This window comes from Cryptosporidium hominis, assembly GCF_000006425.1.
Source record: "Cryptosporidium hominis TU502 chromosome 1 CHRO011050, whole genome shotgun sequence".
In the NCBI taxonomy this organism is placed as follows: Eukaryota; Apicomplexa; class Conoidasida; order Eucoccidiorida; family Cryptosporidiidae; genus Cryptosporidium; species Cryptosporidium hominis.
Window position 1 is genome coordinate 31888 of NW_667458.1, and position 19459 is coordinate 51346.

Here is a 19459-nt window from a genome sequence, read left to right on the forward strand (position 1 = left end):
GTCAAATTTTTTATTTATTTGCTATTCACACACACACTCACCCTGGTATCGACGAGCCCGCCTAATGCATTTATTTGATGTCTAAATTGCATGTATTTTTTTATGGAATTTGGAAAACGAGAAAAAAAGAGAAGAGGAAGAAAACAAAAAATAGGAGTGTTTTTAATAAGTTTGATAAAGTGTGTCATGATCTTAACAAGTAACGAAACTTGGGTGATCAGAAATGAGTAAAAGTAGGAAAAATAAATCAAGTGAGAGCTCTTCGCACCCAAAAAGCAGGAATGAGAGCAGAGTGGAGTATTTACCTGATCCTCATCGAATGTTAGCTAAATGCGAATTTAGAGAGTTTCATTCATCACTGGGAAGTTTTGGAAAATTTAGCGAAACTGATCATTGTCAAAGAAGCATATTATCATTTGCTTTAAGCCTTATGGAAGGACTTTTTCAATCAATATTATGTTCAGGAACTATATTAGAGAGCTTACATGAGTTAGATCATGATATATACTCATACCAGGAGGGGAAAAGACAAGGATCATTGAATCTAAGTTTTAAAGTTATTAGTACTGAAAAGAAAGGTTTTACATTACTTCCTTTAGACTACAAGGGTTTCAATAAATCTAATTTCAAAGATCCTAAATCAAAGAACGACGATGAAAACAATTTTTCTGAAAATGATCCATTAGTTCCTCCAAAAGAATATTTAGATATTATTGGTTACAAAGAACCAATTACAAAGGCAACTGTATTTCAATTTCCATTTAATACTTCTCCTGAGGATTTAATAACTGAAAAGTGTATAATTGACGTGATTAGGCGTAGAATAGAAGACAAAGAATGGCTTTCTCGATTGGAGATTATATGTGGATGGCTTGGAGAATTAGCAAGGGTCATTAGACATCTCGTTAAACACTTTCCAGTAACATATAAACGTTTTCTAGAAGAAACAGATGGTAGAATATATACTTCATTAAGATGCCCATTGTTTTATATGGCATTAATGAAACTTCTTTTTGATGAGTATCCAATGATTACTGAAACAGATGAAGAGCTAAACTCAAAATATCCAGGAGATGCAAGAAGATTAATTAATAGAATACGAAGAAACAAGTTACCGGGAATGAGACTTGTTGAAATAATGTCCAGAATTACTATTTCTTTTGGAAGTGTTCTAGAATCTATGGGAGGAAGTCCAGCATGGAGGTGTAACCCTGAATTTGCTCAGTATTATTTACATATGGCTTTTGTATTTGATGATTCATCGTTATTCACACATATTGCTGCAAAAAGTCAAATGTTTGACTACGAAATATTTGAATGGAAATACACATTAAACTCTTTAGCTCAACATATACCATTGTTAAATTCATTCTTAAAGCCGCTTGCTACATCAATTATGGCAAATAGAGTTCAAACCAGACTAGCATGTTATTTAAAGGACTTAAATAGAAAAGCGCATGCAGAAGATGGCGCCAATTCTGAAAAAAGTATTAAATTACCAAAACCAGTGGTAGGAAATTCATTAGAAGCAAGATTCTTAACAAATGAAGTAATTAAGCGCTCAAAGGCATTTTTTGGTAACTTTGAAGGTGAAAGATTAATTTCAAGTGTGAAATTAGAGTTCGAGAATTGGCAATACAAACCAATAAGACCAGTAGAGGAAATTCAGAAGTTGGCTTCTAGGAAAGTTGACTTAGACAAAACACTTAAAGAATACAGCCGTACAGTTTTAGTACCAGAGAAAAAGAGTAGACACGCAAAAACAGTTATAAATAATGTGTTACCACCATTAACTCACCTATCAGAGAAGAAAAAAAACATATTAATCAAGATGGCGCCTGGTCAAAAGTATGCACAATCTTTCTATAATAATAAGGTGAGTATACCTGTCGGTATGATGGTATATCCATAGTAATAATATTTAAATAATACCTGCTTTGTATTCATTTGGAACAGAATATTGAAATTTAAATTATTCTTGATTATATTTTCTAATTTGGGTATATCTAGCACAGTGACCTATATAAATAAGTGAGCTTGTAACTGCAGCCAAAGTAGCCCCATCTAATCCAGTAAAGTATTGAGTTGCACAATCAATATCATTAATATCAATTGATTGTCTACCAGAGAAATAGCTTACCCATTGAGAAAGTAATATGTCTAATCTATTCCTTCCTTGTATACTGCTAGGAATTGGAAGAGATGGAGAAATACAATTGTAATTTACTTCATTGGCACCTTCATATTGATTCCAGGAAATACCATTAACTCGTCTAGAATTAGCTTTGAAGGCATTATTATTTTTTCTCATAATAGGAGTTTCTTTCTGAATATATAAGAGGGATTCAGAACTATTGCTTGATGAGTCTGAATAAAATTCATCAGAGTCAGAAAAATGGGGTGATGTAGGGAGTATATAAGTTGCCCTAAATTGGGGAGTTCTGGGAGCATCTTGGTGATTAATAATATTTTTCCAGTTCGAGTAGAACTCAATTTTGGATAAAGGAAATTTTGTTTCAGGAGAAAAAACTCTCTCCTCTCCAGACCACTCGATACATTCAAGGGATTCTTTTCTGGAAATAGTTTTATTGCATGTTTTGCCAACTCCTGAAAGACTTTCGAAAGATTCTTCAATGCAGTCATCTAATTCGCTTAAAACTCGAGTGGAAGATGGATATTGATTCTTCTCAAAGCAGAAACCTTCACTATCTGTTTCGTTTGATTTTCTTTGGGTAGTTTGAATTGGATAGTATATATTCAAATTTGAGCATGACATAATATCTTTGGCTGCTTCTGACTGTTGTTGAGCAGTTTTTTTAACTTCTACTGCACTTACATATTCATCATTTCCACCAGTTATATGTTTCTTCTCAATAAGTGAAACTTCACCCTTCATTCCAAAGTAACTTATAAATTGTTCTCTTTACATAATATCTAATTATTATAGCATGGTCAAAAATCACCACTAATAGGCGCCAACTACAAATTTGTCATTTCAGAAATAATTTGAAGTAGTAAATTTCTTTGAACAATGTAAACAGAAATGATAACGGCGGCTCAGAATATGAAGATAAAAATCAGTCCTTTGATTCTGTTTTTCCTTTCTAATTAATCATTTACTTTCTATATTTTTCTATATGAAAAAGATACCATTTCTATATCTGGCGCCAATGTTGGCTTGCGATAAATAAATAACATATGAATAATAATTCAAAAGAATTCCATTACAAAAATTGAAAGGTAACTCAATTCCTAGTACTACTCAACTATATAATTTTAAGAATAATCTATTTCGATACTTTTTTCAAATTTAATTGATTAATTAATTTTTTTTACTTTTTTTTTGTAAAAGCCCTCCTATACCGGCAATTGCATGCAATATTGGCAATAAAAGTATTACGTGTGAAATTTTGCATGTAGAAATCAGCATGCATATTAGAATAGTTTTTGTCCACATAGAAAAGGCTAGAATTAGAGAAGATATACAGGCCGAAATTTTTTTTGAAAAGAAATATTTTTGGGTTAAAACTCCGAATGTGCATTCCCTCACTAACTCCCCATTTCTTTTTGTAACCGGGAAAGCACATGTAATACTTAAAGGCTTAAGTACAGAATAAATATATTATTAGTTAATCGGATTCCACATGGTGGATACTGGTAGAAGATGATAAGGATAAATAGCAACAAGTCAGAGGGTGGATTGGATGATACTGGAAAGAATGCAGTAAGACAAACAGAGATCGCGCTAATTAGAAGCCCGATAATGTCAATGTTGTCAGTAGAATCCGGCAAGCCTGTCATGTTCCAGTCTTTCAGATCCCCTATGTCAGGCCACGTTCCGGGAGTAAGCTTAGAAAGTAGAAAGATGACTCTTGGAGTGAGAATACCGAGAGATTCAACATACTGTAACAGCATAAAACAGCCGGGATTTAAACTTCCTCCAAAGGCTGATGATGGGTCTCCTAAGGGGGAGCCTGAACCTCAGGTTAATATAAACCCTTTAATACTTTGGATTTCCTCAGAAGATGGGGAAAAAAGAGTTATTGAAGTTGATTCAATGTTAACCAAGTGGTTGAGAGAACATCAAAGGCAAGGAGTAACGTTCATTTTTGAATGTTTAATGGGCTTAAGAGATTTTGATGGAAATGGTTGTATTTTAGCTGATGATATGGGATTGGGAAAGACATTGCAATCAATTACAATCCTTTGGACCTTATTAAATCAAGGGTTTGATGGGAAACCATCTGTTAGGAAAGCTGTGGTAGTTTGCCCAGCATCTTTGGTCAAAAATTGGGCCTCTGAAATAGAAAAGTGGCTCCAAGGTAAATGTAAGTGCACCCCTGTTGCAGAGAGAGACAGAGAAAAGGTAGTTTCTGCGTTTGCAGGATTCAAATATGACACGATGTCAAGAATTTTGATTGCATCATATGAAACTTTTAGGATGCATGTAGAGCAACTTGATGGAGTTCCGATAGACTTAGTAATATGTGATGAAGCTCACAGGCTAAAAAATGACAAAACTAAGACAGCAATGGCAATCAATAATCTCCCAGCAAAGAAAAGGCTTTTATTGAGTGGTACTCCTATTCAAAATGATTTGGTCGAATTTTACTCATTGGTTTCGTTGGCTAATCCTCAAGTATTAGGGGATGTTTCTCAATTTAAAAAGATTTATGCCAATCCAATATTGGAAGGAAGGGAGCCAGATGCCTCGGAATATCAACAGGAGCTTGCTACTCAGAGATTACAAGAGCTTTCGAATATTACAAATCATTTTATATTAAGGCGTGCAAATACATTGTTAGCAAAAGTGTTACCACCAAAAATAATTCTAAATATTTTTTGTAACTTGACTCCAATACAAAATTACCTCTACAGAAGATTTCTACGTTCTTCGGCATGCAAAAAGTTATTAGACTCTGATTCTACGGGAAATCCTACTGGCTTAACAGGACAGGTTCTTTCTTCAATCCAATCACTAATGAAGCTTTGTAATCATCCTACTTTGATTAGACCAAAGACTTCAGGAGGATATGGAAAGGGCTTTGAGGGGTCTGAAAAGTACTTGGAAATGATTCATGGGAGAAGCGCTTCAGGCGAATCTGGTGGAGAATATAAGAAAAGAGTTACAGTTGGAAGCTCTATAAGGAATAGCAACAGAACAGGATTCAGCTCTAAACCAAATTTAAGCGGAAAGTTATATCTTCTTTCCAGATTACTTTTTCATATTAGAAGTAATACAAAAGACAGAGTTGTACTAGTGAGTAACTATACCCAGACATTGGATGTATTCGAGTGTCTTTGCAGAGATCTCCAAGTACCATGCGTAAGATTGGATGGCTCAACAAGTATTACAAGAAGGCATAACTTAGTTAAAACATTCAACGATCCGAATTCCAATAGCTTTGCATTTTTACTTTCTTCCAAGGCAGGAGGATGTGGGATCAACTTAATTGGAGCAAATCGGCTTGTCATGTTTGACCCAGACTGGAACCCTGCAAATGACAAACAAGCATTAGCAAGGGTTTGGAGAGATGGCCAGAAAAAGAACTGCTACATTTATAGACTATTTTCTACAGGAACAATTGAGGAAAAGATATACCAAAGACAACTTTGTAAAGACGGCCTGAGTGCTATGCTTGTAACTTCCGGAGGTAATAATGAACTTAAAGACTCAATTTCAGCTGATCTTGTTCGAGATTTATTTACTTTAAAAGAAGATACTATTTCAGATACTCATGATATGATACAATGCAACCGGTGCCATGATTCCAGTGGTCAGCCTCTTGATATGGTTCCACAAACTACAGGTTTAGAAGATGATCTCAATACATGGGGACATTATCACTCCTTTTCTGAAATACCCGATGAAATCTTATCACTAACTCTAAATGAATGTTCAAATGAAACAAATAAGATGTCTGTTGATATGGAAAGCGAGAAGCCTCATCCCTTAGAGTTACCTTCTGATTTTCAACCAGTTTCATTTGTAATGGCCTGTAGAATCGAACTTCAAGACCAGGAAGATGAGCAAAGCAAAGAATCTAATGGGGAGAAACCAATGGAAGTTGACAAAGAAAACTATAACAAAGATAATACTACTTGCAATATGGATGACACCCGTACAGATAATTCAATCAGTTTTGTTAATCCTGTAATAAATATATTTGGCGGTCATGTTTCACCAGATGCAAAAAGAATTAAGGATTCAAATGATTCTGAGGATGATTATGCTAGTGAATTCGATATGGATGAAGAAATGGAATATTACTCATCCTCAGATAGTGGTATGGAGTAATTTTATCCTTTTCTTGCATGCAATTTCGAAATGTGGCGCCAAATGAAAATATTTAAAATTCCCCCATAATGAGGAATTTGGCGAGAAAGAAAGAAAAAATAATATTTGCCACTATTGAGAAGAGGGCAAGTTAATGTAAATATAAATATATATACATACATATATATTCATATGCAAATAAGCTGATTAATTTGATATTTGAAATCATGTCAGGGGATTGGTGTACAATAGAAAGCGACCCAGGAGTTTTTACAGAGTTAGTGGAGAGATATGGAGTTAAGGGAATACAATTTGCTGAAATATATGACTATAGTGAGAGTGGGATGGAATTCATAGCTAATGAATATGGGAATATTTATGGAATAATTTTCCTCTTTAAATTTACAGAAAAGTTCAAGGGAAATCACTTTTCACAGCCAATTGAGGCTCCTCCAGGAATGTTTTATGCAAACCAGGTAATAAACAATGCATGCGCAACTCAGGCGATACTTTCAATCATCCTGAATAGATTAGATATTGATATTGGATCTCATCTTGAAGAATTTAAAAAGTTCTCAAGTAGCTTTGATCCAATGACAAAAGGACTTGTAATTGGTAATAGTGAAGTATTGAGAACCGCACACAATTCTTTTAGGCCAATCTCTTCTTTGGAAGTTTCTGATCCAGACTCAAATGACTCCAAGGGAGATGCATTTCATTATATTTGTTATATTCCATTTGGAAAAAATGTTTATGAACTTGATGGACTTACTACTGGAGTTGTAGATTTAGGAAGTCCTAAAGTTAATGATTCTGAGAATTTCTCATTAGATAATGAAATATCAGCATTATATGATAAACCAAATCTTTGGGTATCAAGAGTAATGGAGGAAGTTAAAAGAAGGATTGAGCTACAAAATGAGGATTCATCTCATGGTGAAATAAGATTCAGTTTATTAGCCGTTGTTCCAGATAAAATTTCTGTTACCGAAAAAAAAGTCAAATATCTCAAAATATCCAGGCAAGCTCATATTGCAAAGCTTCTAAGTTTGGGAGGGGACTTAAGTACTGATTTGGAAAGTCTTTCTGAAGAAGAAATTGAATCTGATGAGTTTGATTCTATGTTATCTTCCATTCCAAATGATATCGCTTTAATTCAAAAAGAAATTACTAAGATTACCCATGAAATATCTGAAAATCTCTCAATAATTCAGAACGAAAAGTATAATCGTGAAATATGGATTATTGAGAACGAGAGAAGAAGGCATGATTTTCTTCCTTTTGTTCTTACTCTTTTAAGGCATGCATCGAAAAAAGGTCTATTAATGAAGAAACTTTCTCAGTTACAGTAATTGGATTCGAAAACAAGAGAGAACATGATATATCCAATATATGAAAAAAGATTTGAATGCTTTATTTTGCTACTAATTGATTTTTATTCAGCAGAATCCAATATTTTGTTCATTCATTTAATTCAAAGTTTATATATTTTCTAGATTTAAATCCAAAATTTAGTTGACAATTTTCCACGTAATTATCTTCATTACTTTATTATTATTCTTTAGTGTACATTTTGTAATAATATCCTTGTTAATTATTAAACTTTTACCACGTAAATCTAGCTTAATTTGATCAGATATTTCATCCAATTTATTTAGATATTTTGGCAGATCTTGGCAGTAGAGCCAATTTAAATCTAATTCTTCATCGTATTTAAGTGGTAATCTAACATAAACAGGATCTGGAATGGTTAAGGGTAGGTTCTTGTATTGTATAAGATCCTTCATGACTGCTTTAAGTTTCATTTTATACTTTTCAGTAAATAAATACATTTTTACATCTTGACAAATTATTGTTGATAAATCAAGAAAAGGATTAGTAAATTGTACCAGTTCTTGGTATCCCCTCCCTATTATAACGCCTTGAGTAAGATCTGAAATCTTATTCGAATTTCTCAACCATAATGCATTTAAGCTTAATAATAAATTGGTATTTTCAAAATTACATTCTTCAATGACTGGACTAACCATACTATTAATTGCATTATATTCCACGGAAATAGAACTTTCATTAATTAAAAAATTAGCTATTGTAATACATTGTTGAAAATTAATCTCCATGCAATTTTTATTGTCAATTACTCCTTTAGGCAAAATCATTTGGGTTTTAAAAGATTTCTTCTCCTCTATTATGTATGCTATAACCCAAAGATATTCACAAAAGTATATTGAGGATTCATAACAATTTACTAAATCTTCTGGATTTTTACTTATCTGAAAGCTCTTGCATATTTCAACCAAAAACCGTCTACTTATTTTTATCAATTTCTCATTTTCTTCTCCTTTTGACGTTTTTACTATAAAGAAAAAAATCACAACTAAAAAAGCCAAAAAAATAATCCTCATTTAATTTTCTCATTACTATCATTCAAATTCAAATTTACTATTTATATTGTCTAATTTTATTTCTAAATTTTTTTTTGCACCTTTTTTGCATGCATGCATGCATGCATTGTTGTGGACATCCACATAAAAAAATTTGGCGATTGTATTGCATAAGCACAGGCAATAAAAAAAATATATTAATGCATGTATTTACATAAATTAAATTGAGATAAAATCATGAAAAAAAAGAAAAAAGAATGTCCTATGGTGAGGGTTGAAAAGATTAAAAATGAAAATGTTCCAGACGTTCAGAATAAGGGGATACCATTCAATTTTGACTTTTTTACAAAAAAATAAAATAGTAAATTATCATATCTCTGTCCCTATTGGCACTCTTTTATTAAATTCATATTTTTAGAAAGGTTGAAAATTACTGGTAATATTTTATTTTTAAAAATGTGTAATAACAATTTTTTTTGCTTTGAAAGTTACCCAACAAATAATAGAAGATGTTCTTGCTGTTGCTTTGATCTAAGAAGAGGATGTTCTCAACAGCTTATGTGTGCAAATAGAAGGCCTATCGTTCAAAGATACATATGCAGAATTTGTATCCCCAGAGTAAACAGAATGCCAGCTTTGCAGAATAGAAACACATGCTTTGAATGTTCTGCATGCGGACAAAAGGCGGGCACTGCACCAATACAGTCTCAGAAGCCCGAAGTTTTAGATAAATGCGAGCATAATCAATCATGTTCATATAGCCAGGGGTCGATTCAAAAGAATCCAACGGGAGGATACAGATGCGGTGAATGTTGTATAGTTTTCTGCGGTCGTTAAGGATACGTGAGGTAGCAATTCAGTTTTAGTTCAGAAAGATGATTTTCCAAATGAACAGACAGAATAATGTTGATTTGGAAAAAATAGTTGGAATAAAAAAATAAGAGGTATCAACTTAAGAAACACAATTTATTATACTTATGATAGGAGGGAGTTAATGGAGTCAAAGTAAGGACCTTCAAGCCATAAGTGAACCAAACGTCCTCTAACTTCCATTCCTACCTTGATTTTCTATTTAGCATGAGCTATACGCATAAAGTTCTAATTATCCTAAGTCTTTCCTCTATATTTTCATTCAAAGTTGAGGATTTAACTGCTTTCAAGAATTCTTTTGAGTTGATCATTTTCTGACAGTTGGATAGGAGTCAAACCATCATCATTAGTTAATTTTAGGTCAGCTCCATAATTGAGAAGAACTTTAACGCAGCTTTCCTGCTCAGAAATTACAGAAACATGAAGAGGGGAGTCCCCAAAGTTATCTTTAACATTTGGATTTGCTCCATTCTTTAAAAGTAGCAGAGCAATTTCACTATAACCTTTGTCGCATGCTAGATGAAGAGCATAGGATCCTTCTGAACTTCGGGAATTAGATAAAAATGGATATCTTTCAAGAATTTTCTTTAAAAATTCAACCTCATTTTTATTTACCTGCGAGCAAAATGCATCAAAAACAGAGAGTGAGCAATTCTTTTCAGAAAAGTTTGGATCAAGCAGAACCTGATCCAATACACCTTTCAATTCTACTTCAAGTTTCTCTTCGTCCAAGTTTGATTCTAATAAAGGACGAGAAGTTGAATTGGAAAGTGATATAGACGAATTCTTACCAATAGTTTCCTCCCATTGAGGATTTTTCTTCTCTATAAGTTTAATATATTCATTGGCAGCATCCTCTGGATTCATTCCTTTTCTTGAAGCCCAAGACTTTGATTTAGCTTGGTCTTTCATGCTAAATGCAGAAAAAAATGAGCCAGATTTTTCTGGTGCATCGCCCACAGTCGCCTGCTTATAGAATCCATATAAATCCAAAAGCTCCTCATTGCTAAATGAAGACACATTATTTGCACAGTAATCGGCAGCTGAGGCAAACTTTTTGTTCGTGGATAAGATGTCAGTCATTCTTGAAAACAGGGGCTCTCAATTGATTTGGTTACCCAATAAATATATTACTAAATAAAATGCTTTCTAAAAAAAAGCAAAAAACTCAGATAAACTCCACTCGAGAAAGCAAAGAAACTATACAAAGGTGGGGGAGAGATTTGTTTTTCTCTGGTTCCCAACCCCCCCCTATCATCCGGAGTAATCTGTTCAAATAACTAGGCTCTTACCGCCAAAATACCGAATTCCATAGGGAATGTGCCGCCAAAACCTTGTGTGAATGTGGAACAAATTCAGTAGGAAGAAAGTTTTAGCGGTAATTACATGCAAAAAATTAAATAAGAAAATGATACATTTGGTTTGCGGCGGAATGTTAATAAAAATATAATTAGGTTCAATATAATTAGTATTTTGAGTGACTAACAGCGATTTTAAGTCCGTTTTGGAGTGTATCAGTAAATTCCTTCATTGCATTGGCAATGCTGTCATCAGCTTCTTGTCTGAGCTTTGAAGTGGAATTTATAGCGTTCTGAATGCTTTTGAATTCTTGAAGAACAAAATTACTGAATTGATTATTAGGGTTAAAAACGTTAAGTTTTGAATTATTTTCAAAATTTTCGTGGAATTTCTGTATTTGTTCTTGAATTGGAATATGCGAATTATTGCATGACAGTCTGGAAAGTTTATCATTGATTGTTTTAATCATCTGATTATTGAGATGATTAGTTTCTGAGAAAATTCCTGCTATTCTTTCAATTATAACAAAGTAATTTTTAAGTTCATGCTTGACAGATTCAAATCTTTCTGCAAGTTCGCCAACTTGTTGACTTTTTGAATTTAAATCTCTCTTATAACTAATAAACTTGGCTTCAACTTTCTCACATCTACAAAGAATACTTTCTAAAGTATTCATAATAAGCTCAATTCGATGCAAAACCTTCATTGTTACTTCTTGTATCATTTGGTTTCCAAGTTCCTCAGTTTCACCTTGTAATTCGGCCATCTTGCTCTTTCGACTTTGTATGCATTCCAAAACTTCATCCCTGAGTTGTTCTTGTATCTTTATAATTTCTTTCATTTTGCCTGCAGAACTGCAGGATAGCTGATTTTCGATCATTACTAATTTCTAGCTTCCCCTCACTTTATTCGTTTTGCAAATAAGTATTACCTTATAAAAATATTTTCCTGTATTCTAAATACAATAGAGGCATAAGTAATGAATTGAATTTTGATACAAAGAATTAATTTCAATCAAATACACAAAATATTGTTCTTCTTTTCTTATTGAAATTTTATTTTGATCCAGAAATTCCACCAATAATTTTGCACAATTTGGCGCCAACTCTTACAGAGTCATATTCACCAGAAGCACTACAAATTCATAATAATTTGAATTAATGAGTAAACTTAAGAAAATGAGTATAAAATATACAAAAAAGAGGAGGGGGAAAGAAAACATTCGAATAATTAATGGCTAGAAAATAACTATAATATTCCCAAATCGACTAGAGATTTTCCTACGTTTTCTTTTGATCCAAAACCTTTAGTTTGCTTGTCCTGTTGTTGCCCCCTCGAATTTATGGCTCCTGTTTTATTTGAATGATTTTTTATCGATAAATTCTTAAATAAATTATTTTTCTTATAGGAATTCTCCTGCGTCTGATTTGATAGTATTAATAATGAATCTGTCAGATCAGTTACTGAATTTAATTTTTTATCAGCCTTAAAATCTGTACTTTCTGTACTTAAGTCTATTAAATTATTAGTTAACTCAACATCGGGCGGGCATTGTGGGGCGTGTGGAACTGCATGCGAGGTGCTAGTGCTGGCGCCTAATGCTTCGATAATTTGTTTGACCTTCCTCCTACAGTGAATGTTACTGGTTGAAATTGTATTCAGGAGGTGTATGAAATCGTTGTTTGAATACTCAATGAGACTTTTTTTAGTGTTTTGATTTGTTTCAAGCATAGAAAGAATGAGGCACAAAATTTTATAAATAACTTTGAAGTTACTTTCTGATTTTAATGTTTGATTCGAAGTGTAAGGAGATTTATGTTGTTCGTTGTTATCAATATAATAACTATCAGTTTTTTCATCATTGCCATTGTTATGGGTTTCATTATCTTTCTTACCAAAGTTAGTATCTGTATCGCTTAGATCGATTAGTTTGTTATGTAGCAACTTAATAACAATAGGTATATCTAATTTTTGGATCTCTTTGATGCTATTTTGAAGAATTTCATTGGAGGGATTCATAATTAGTCCTGTTGATGAGCAATAGTTCTCAACAAAATGAGTTTCTAGTGTATTACCACTGGAAATATTTTGGTTGCTTATTGTAATAGTAGGTTTTGAATATTGAAGCTTATTTTCCTCGATTTTACACTCAGGGAAATTTTTTTGTTTATATGTTGGAATCTGATAATTTTGAATATTGGTAACTCTTCTTGAGATTTCACTGTTAAAGAAGCCATCTCTGAAGTCTCTGCGAGGCTCAGGATTGCTCTGATAACTAAAATTTGCAGGTTTTACTCCATTTCTGGAGTTCCCGTAATAGTTTGAAATACCATTAATTAACTTGTTTGGAAGTACTTTCAACACTAACTCAGAAAGGTCGTCAACTACTTGATTATATTGTCCGATTTTTGCATTGTATACAATAGAATTCCCAATCTGAGAAATATCCATTGAGTCATTATCTGGCTCTATTTTATCAGTAAAGTTTGGATTTCCAAATCCATGAATTCTATCTTTGTAACTATTATTCGCAGATCCATTAGCTTTAAGTCCAGACCCTTTACTTTGGTTCCCAACTTTGATACTCTCGTCGCTCCTATTGTTGCTACTAAATATTGACTTTAAACATTGAATTGCTTCTTCTCTAACTAATTCCGATAAAGTATCTCCATATACAGGATCAAATGTGCCCTTATAGCTTTGACAGACTCTTATTTGATTCGCATGACGTTGTACCAGCATCTTAAAAGTTGGATTACCATTCTCACAGAGGTGTTTTATCAATCTTAATGCCTTAAACTTTACTTTCGGATCATTTCTTTTTAATTTTTTGATTAAATAGTCCTCCAAATAATTACAACTACCTTCCTGAATATAACTCAAATTAGTTACCTCATTTAATTGATATCCTGAAGGAGCTGAGGCTGAATCAGAACCAAATATTGACTGAAGAAGTCCTCTATCCAACATTTCCTTACTTCTTTTGTCACTATTGTTATTCCTTTACTCCTTTACATAAATTCGTTCCTTGAGTTAATATACAGCATGCGCGCCAACTACGTGTTCCCCACTAATTTAGCCTTATCGAGGAATGTATTTCTTTTTTTTCCTTTTTAAAATGTGAATACCTTCAATACTATTTAAAATTTTTAAAATATGGAGATTTGATGTTCATTGCTTATGTTGAAAGAGATGTTTGTGAGCTCTATTTTTTATGTTGCTAACTCAATGTCTCTTACACACTAAGAATTTGACCGAAAAAATCATATTAGTTGACTTGCTAATTATTTTCTTATCTGTCAATTAAATAGTAAATATATTAATTTCTAAACTATTTTTTTTGTGTGCATATCTATAATAATTACATCTTAGTGGTTGCATGCAATTGGCGGGCAAGCATATTCGTAATTTGAGAAAATTCAGTACCGGTGTTCGACCACATGCAAAGATAAACATTTCTCAATCACTAAAATACGGCAAAAAATTCCTCGTAAAAAGAAAAATATATTTTAGTCTTCAAAGTAATTATATAGCTAATATAAATTAACTAATGAATATACTATTTGTTTAGGAAATAGTCTAAAAAGATACAAATTCCGGTAAACAATTAACGAATGCCCAGACATGCTATCTGCATTACAGAAAAGGAAAATATGTTTAAACTATTATAATTGACGACTTCAAAAGTTATTTATTTTTTTTGTCGCTTGGACCAAAATTTTGAAAAAAACTTTTCAAAGTTAAAAATAAATACAAAACAACAAGAATGAAAAAGATAAAAGTCCAAATATATATAATAAAATTCGAGGGTATGAAAGAATCAACACGAAGATTTCCACTAAATCTCCAACAAAGCAGTGATTCTGTAAAGATTACTACCACGATGAGCCAACATTGAAAGCTCACTTTACCAAAGTGAATTGATGAATCCCTTGCGATTGTTTCATATAATTCTCTGACTGCTGAAGCACCACTAATTGCCAAAAGAGCTGTTCTTAAACCAAAAATCCAGTGAGAAACTGGCATATTGAACTCAGCTTTGAAAAAAAAGTAATTCAAGTCAATCAACTGAACAATTGCTGTCAAAATCAAAAAAGATCCAAGACCACGTAATGTTGTGAGAATTTTTGGCCATTTAAAAAATGAAGACATGAAATTCTTTACTTTTAATAATCTTGGTTTTGATGTGGATTTTTGGTTTTTTTTATTTACAGAACTAGAGCCTACTTCTTTTGAAGCTTTTATACTCCGCTTTGAATTTGAAATTGAATCGCCTGCTTTATGATCATATTCTTGGCCTCCAAGTCCATTACGGCAAGTATGCCAATTAAAACGAGTCATGTTGAATCTTTTAATTATATAATTCCCCAAGAATATACCTATCATGTTGCATCCAAAAATATCTAAAATGATATGGTCCCACCAGCATTCATAAAAGTTTGGTAAAATGTGTCTAAGGGTAATTTCAAGCCATTCAAACAATATTGAATTAAACCAAACAAGAAAATTATTCCTTAAGATTAATGTTTTGACCATCCAACCAAGGAAGTGAGCAATAACAAACATATCTATCTTTGGAAGAATGTTTGAAAACCATCCATTTGATCCAATTATCGAACACGAATTTCCTGCATAATTTACCTCCGGGACCTTTTCAATTAACTTTGGGTCAATATAAACCAAAGTATTTCTGATATGCTCTGTATCTTCAAAGAGTAAAAATGTTAAAAGCATAAAATATAGAATATTCATGCCCATCATAATCTTCCAAAAAGCATAACAAGGCCATCTAAAAGTTCCACTTGGGAGAAAATGTATTGACATTACCATAGTAATAGCAACTACTGCCATGACCCCACATGCTACTCTCATATTTGAAGATATTCTTAAACTTTCAAAAAGCAAACCTCTTGAAAAGAGCTCAGAAAATACCCAAAGTATAATTACTGGTATTGACAAAAGAATAGATGCCCAAAAGCCCATATATCCTGTTGATTTTGAAAAATTGTGCTCTTCCATTCTGGGAATATATTTATTTCTTAAAACACTCATAATTCTGCCAAAAGCCACTAGAATTCAATAATTGTAAAAATCCACTTTATCTCACAATCTCTTGGTTATTTTCAACCAATTTGTTCTTTTTACCTAACCCAGCACGGAGCCTGCAAACCACCAATTAAGAACCTTTTGCAGTCTTCCAATGCCTAACCCCTTCAAGAACTGTACGGAGTCTTTTTCACAGGAAAAGCTCACGATTTTTTGTTATTACTCAAAATGTATTAATGTTCAGGCATTTAATAACAAAATTAGGCGGGCTTCCCACATTCATATTTTGCTACTTCAAGACACCAAGAGAAAAAACCTTGAAATGTGGGAAGGAATTTCTCCTTTGACAATTTAGTCTGTTTCTTGGCGAGATTATTGTTTCTTTCTGGTTGTTTCTTTCTTATTGCTTCTTTTTTCCGATTATTTCACCTCCTAACGGACATATTAATACCCTTATATCTTAGCCAAATTATTATTAATTACGCCTAATTGAGTCAGTCTTTGTTGGACTTTGTTAAACTTCAGGATTTAACTCAATCCAAGTATTGTAGTCCTCTCTATTAACTGGAAGTTTGACCATAAACGAGTTGTCCAGCTTAATATTAATGGTTTTGGCTATTTTAATGTTCTGAGAAATATGATGTAGTTTAAAGTTCTTTGTATCTGCACCTGTAATTGAGATGGCCAGTTTGTGATCTTTAAAGAAGGTCCAAGTAATTGGTTCCAAAGTGATTTGCATTGGAGATTCATCCCCAATTCTTCTTAAAGGCTGGTAGTAACTCCTTGTAAGAGGCCTAATAACCTTCCTTGCTGATCCATGTGGTATGTTCTCAAGAGCACTTTTTGTCATATTAACATGTCTGTGTCCAATTTGTGCCAATCCTTCTGTTATATACATAATTTCGTTTTCTGGAGAAATATCCTCCAAGTATACATAGATTGGAGCATCATAACCATCAAGAAGTTGAACTGAGAAATGTAACCAAACACTTCCTACAAGTCGAATATCTGCCTTAAATGGTGCAGTCGCAAATCTTATATGCTGTCTACTTTTTCTCTTTTGGTGAAGTCTTTCACCAGCATGCCATAGCTGTTTTCCTTTCTCATTATAAGATACTGTAACTCTAAAAGGATGCATTGCAATCATCCATCTGGATCTATATTCTGAGAAATAGTTATCACCAACTTTGAGTTGAATGTAGCTTGAGGAAGATCCTGAAGGATTGTTTTGGCTTTGGTTTAAATGTGTTCTTGTTTCCTTCTTTTTTGATTGGAATACAAGTGGAACAAATCTAGTTCCTAATATTGATGAGAATTCTTGAATTGAACTTTTTTCATTCTCTCCATGCTTTTCAAAAGAAAACTGAAGATACTTGGTATCTGGAGGAGGGAATTTGTCTGTAGTATACCATTTTTCTTCTCCAACTTGGAAGAAATGAATGTTCTTATCTTGGTTTTCCCAGCATATTCCTTTCAAAGCACAGTCCATAAATCTAACCAAGTCGTAATATAAGGCTGGCTCAAAACAAGAAATACTCTTTCCAAATGGAGAGCAACTTGCTCTGCCAGAGTGAGTCCAAGGACCAAGAACCAACTTATATATAGGTTTTTCTTTAGATGCCATATTTCCAGCCTCTAGTAAATACTGCTCATATGCCTTAGATGCTGACTCTACTAAAGCATCATAGAATTGAATTACTCCTCTAGAGTTGGCAGAATCACAATATCCTGAAGTTAAATAGACATTTACTCCTTTATTTCCAAGAATTGTTGCAACATCTTCAGTATTCCCAAGCCTTTCAGCGTATATCAAAGTTCCATCATCTAACTCAACCTGTTCATCCAAGTACTTGTACTTCTTAATAGTCTTTGACATATCCCAATTCTTTTGATGCATTTCCAATGCTTGCTTCTTAATACTTGAATACCCTTGAACAGGAGAAACATTTCCTATTACTAATAAGAAGGCTACCACCAATTTAAAAGGATAATATGCAACCGTTTTTAAGAAATGAAGTAATGGAGATCCATATTGTTCAAACGAATATGTTATACTATAATAGTCTTCCACTAGAGGTTTACAAATCAAACCCCCTGGCTCAATTAACTCTTTAATTACATTCATTGGCGATGAAAGAGCAAAAACTGCATCAACTAGATTGTTATCACTTCTAAAACCTTCTGAGCTGCTTTCAGATTCATTATTCCCAGATAACGCAGCTGTTTTGATTGCAGCCATTCCATCATAACTGATTCCTCCTACTCCTACCTTTCCATTACTCCAAGGCTGATTTTTTATCCATCCAATAATTTGTCTAAAATCATCAACCTCATTTTCTGAAAAATCCACAATTCTATGCCCGGTACTTGCACCTGTTCCCCTGGTATCAACTACAACAACAGCATAAAAGTTGGGAATAAAAGTTTGAGTAATTTGCCAAGACCAAATATTCATTGATACAGATTTGGGTTCTCCCCAGAGAGAGAATAAAGTGAATGGCCAATGAACATCCATTCTTCTATTGTATCTTGTAATATCTACTACAGTTGGTAAGGTTTTGTACCCAAATCTGATTCTAGGTAAATATACATCTACAGCAATTTTAACTCCATCATCCATTGTAATATATTCACTGTAAAATAGAGGTGGGTAATTAGTACTTGTTGGACCTCTGAAATCTCCAGTTCGAATCTTTCCTGACTCATCCCTAAAGAATGTAATTTCATGAGTATCAAATTTATACCAATGGTGATCATTTGCATTGCATGAATTCTTTGGTCCCAAAAGACCTTCTTGCATTAAAGGTAAACCAATTCCTACAACCATACATAAGTAAATACCAAGAATAACTCCATCAAATAAGTGAACATAGGCAAAAACCATTCTTAATGCAGTAATGAAGCCAAAAAAGTCAACAGATAATCCTGTCCAGTATAATATTATATGAGCTAACAAACTTGTAAATCCCTTATAATCATCGTATTTGTATTTATCTTTGGCTAATGAGAACCAAATATCTGGAACCAGTAATCCTTTAGTGTTTAAACTTTCATGAGCGACATATTGTGTCAAACCAACTAAAATAATCAATAGACAGGAAATACCAAACACTCTTCCTGCTACCCCACATATCATCATCTTCTTTCCATAAGTACTTCTAGCCTTCTTAATTTGATAGTTATTCAGCTTATTTCTTTTAATTTCCTTCAAATTTGCCCTCAGAGCTCTTGAGGCAACATATGTTAATATGAATATGATGCAACCTAAAAAGCATGAATCCATAATACTAGTTGGAAGGCTTTTTGGAATGATATGTTGGGCATAATAATACTCAAAAATCTCATCAGTATTCATTTCCTTATTAACAGTATATATTGATGGGTAAAGGTTCAAAACTGTGATATGGTATATTATGTAGACTGTAATAGCTCTGCTAAAAAGCTGTATATTTCTTAACAACTTTTCAAACTTTTTGATAGTTTCTTCCTCCCATATCTTGCATTGATTTACATCTCCAATACTTCCGTTTAGTCCCTCGCTCTCAGCTGAGTTAATTGGTGATAGTCCCCCTTCAGAATTATC

General features: G+C 33.0%; 11 protein-coding genes across 11 annotated transcripts; 4 read left to right on the forward strand and 7 right to left on the reverse strand.

Moving 5' to 3' along the window:
• Positions 1–223: 223 nt before the first annotated feature.
• On the forward strand, positions 224–1912 carry Chro.10142 (hypothetical protein). Its single annotated transcript, XM_663345.1, has 1 exon — positions 224–1912. The coding sequence occupies one exon, from the start codon at positions 224–226 to the stop codon at positions 1910–1912; it is 1689 nt and encodes a 562-aa protein (XP_668437.1).
• A 60-nt stretch (positions 1913–1972) lies between these two features.
• Positions 1973–2896, reverse strand: Chro.10141 (hypothetical protein). Its single annotated transcript, XM_663346.1, has 1 exon — positions 1973–2896. One exon carries the CDS (start codon positions 2894–2896, stop codon positions 1973–1975), a length of 924 nt encoding a protein of 307 aa, XP_668438.1.
• A 768-nt stretch (positions 2897–3664) lies between these two features.
• On the forward strand, positions 3665–6298 carry Chro.10140 (DNA repair protein RAD54-like). The annotated part of the gene is made up of 1 exon (XM_663347.1): positions 3665–6298. One exon carries the CDS (start codon positions 3665–3667, stop codon positions 6296–6298), a length of 2634 nt encoding a protein of 877 aa, XP_668439.1.
• A 206-nt stretch (positions 6299–6504) lies between these two features.
• Chro.10139 (UCHL5 protein) lies at positions 6505–7629 on the forward strand. The annotated part of the gene is made up of 1 exon (XM_663348.1): positions 6505–7629. The coding sequence occupies one exon, from the start codon at positions 6505–6507 to the stop codon at positions 7627–7629; it is 1125 nt and encodes a 374-aa protein (XP_668440.1).
• Positions 7630–7788: 159 nt separating this feature from the next.
• On the reverse strand, positions 7789–8682 carry Chro.10138 (hypothetical protein). The annotated part of the gene is made up of 1 exon (XM_663349.1): positions 7789–8682. One exon carries the CDS (start codon positions 8680–8682, stop codon positions 7789–7791), a length of 894 nt encoding a protein of 297 aa, XP_668441.1.
• A 435-nt stretch (positions 8683–9117) lies between these two features.
• Chro.10137 (hypothetical protein) lies at positions 9118–9498 on the forward strand. Its single annotated transcript, XM_663350.1, has 1 exon — positions 9118–9498. One exon carries the CDS (start codon positions 9118–9120, stop codon positions 9496–9498), a length of 381 nt encoding a protein of 126 aa, XP_668442.1.
• A 309-nt stretch (positions 9499–9807) lies between these two features.
• On the reverse strand, positions 9808–10614 carry Chro.10136 (proteasome 26S subunit). Its single annotated transcript, XM_663351.1, has 1 exon — positions 9808–10614. One exon carries the CDS (start codon positions 10612–10614, stop codon positions 9808–9810), a length of 807 nt encoding a protein of 268 aa, XP_668443.1.
• A 382-nt stretch (positions 10615–10996) lies between these two features.
• On the reverse strand, positions 10997–11710 carry Chro.10135 (sf-assemblin-like protein). The annotated part of the gene is made up of 1 exon (XM_663352.1): positions 10997–11710. One exon carries the CDS (start codon positions 11708–11710, stop codon positions 10997–10999), a length of 714 nt encoding a protein of 237 aa, XP_668444.1.
• A 368-nt stretch (positions 11711–12078) lies between these two features.
• Positions 12079–13800, reverse strand: Chro.10134 (hypothetical protein). The annotated part of the gene is made up of 1 exon (XM_663353.1): positions 12079–13800. The coding sequence occupies one exon, from the start codon at positions 13798–13800 to the stop codon at positions 12079–12081; it is 1722 nt and encodes a 573-aa protein (XP_668445.1).
• A 717-nt stretch (positions 13801–14517) lies between these two features.
• Chro.10133 (hypothetical protein) lies at positions 14518–15882 on the reverse strand. Its single annotated transcript, XM_663354.1, has 1 exon — positions 14518–15882. One exon carries the CDS (start codon positions 15880–15882, stop codon positions 14518–14520), a length of 1365 nt encoding a protein of 454 aa, XP_668446.1.
• A 508-nt stretch (positions 15883–16390) lies between these two features.
• On the reverse strand, positions 16391–19231 carry Chro.10131 (hypothetical protein). Its single annotated transcript, XM_663355.1, has 1 exon — positions 16391–19231. One exon carries the CDS (start codon positions 19229–19231, stop codon positions 16391–16393), a length of 2841 nt encoding a protein of 946 aa, XP_668447.1.
• Positions 19232–19459: the final 228 nt, after the last annotated feature.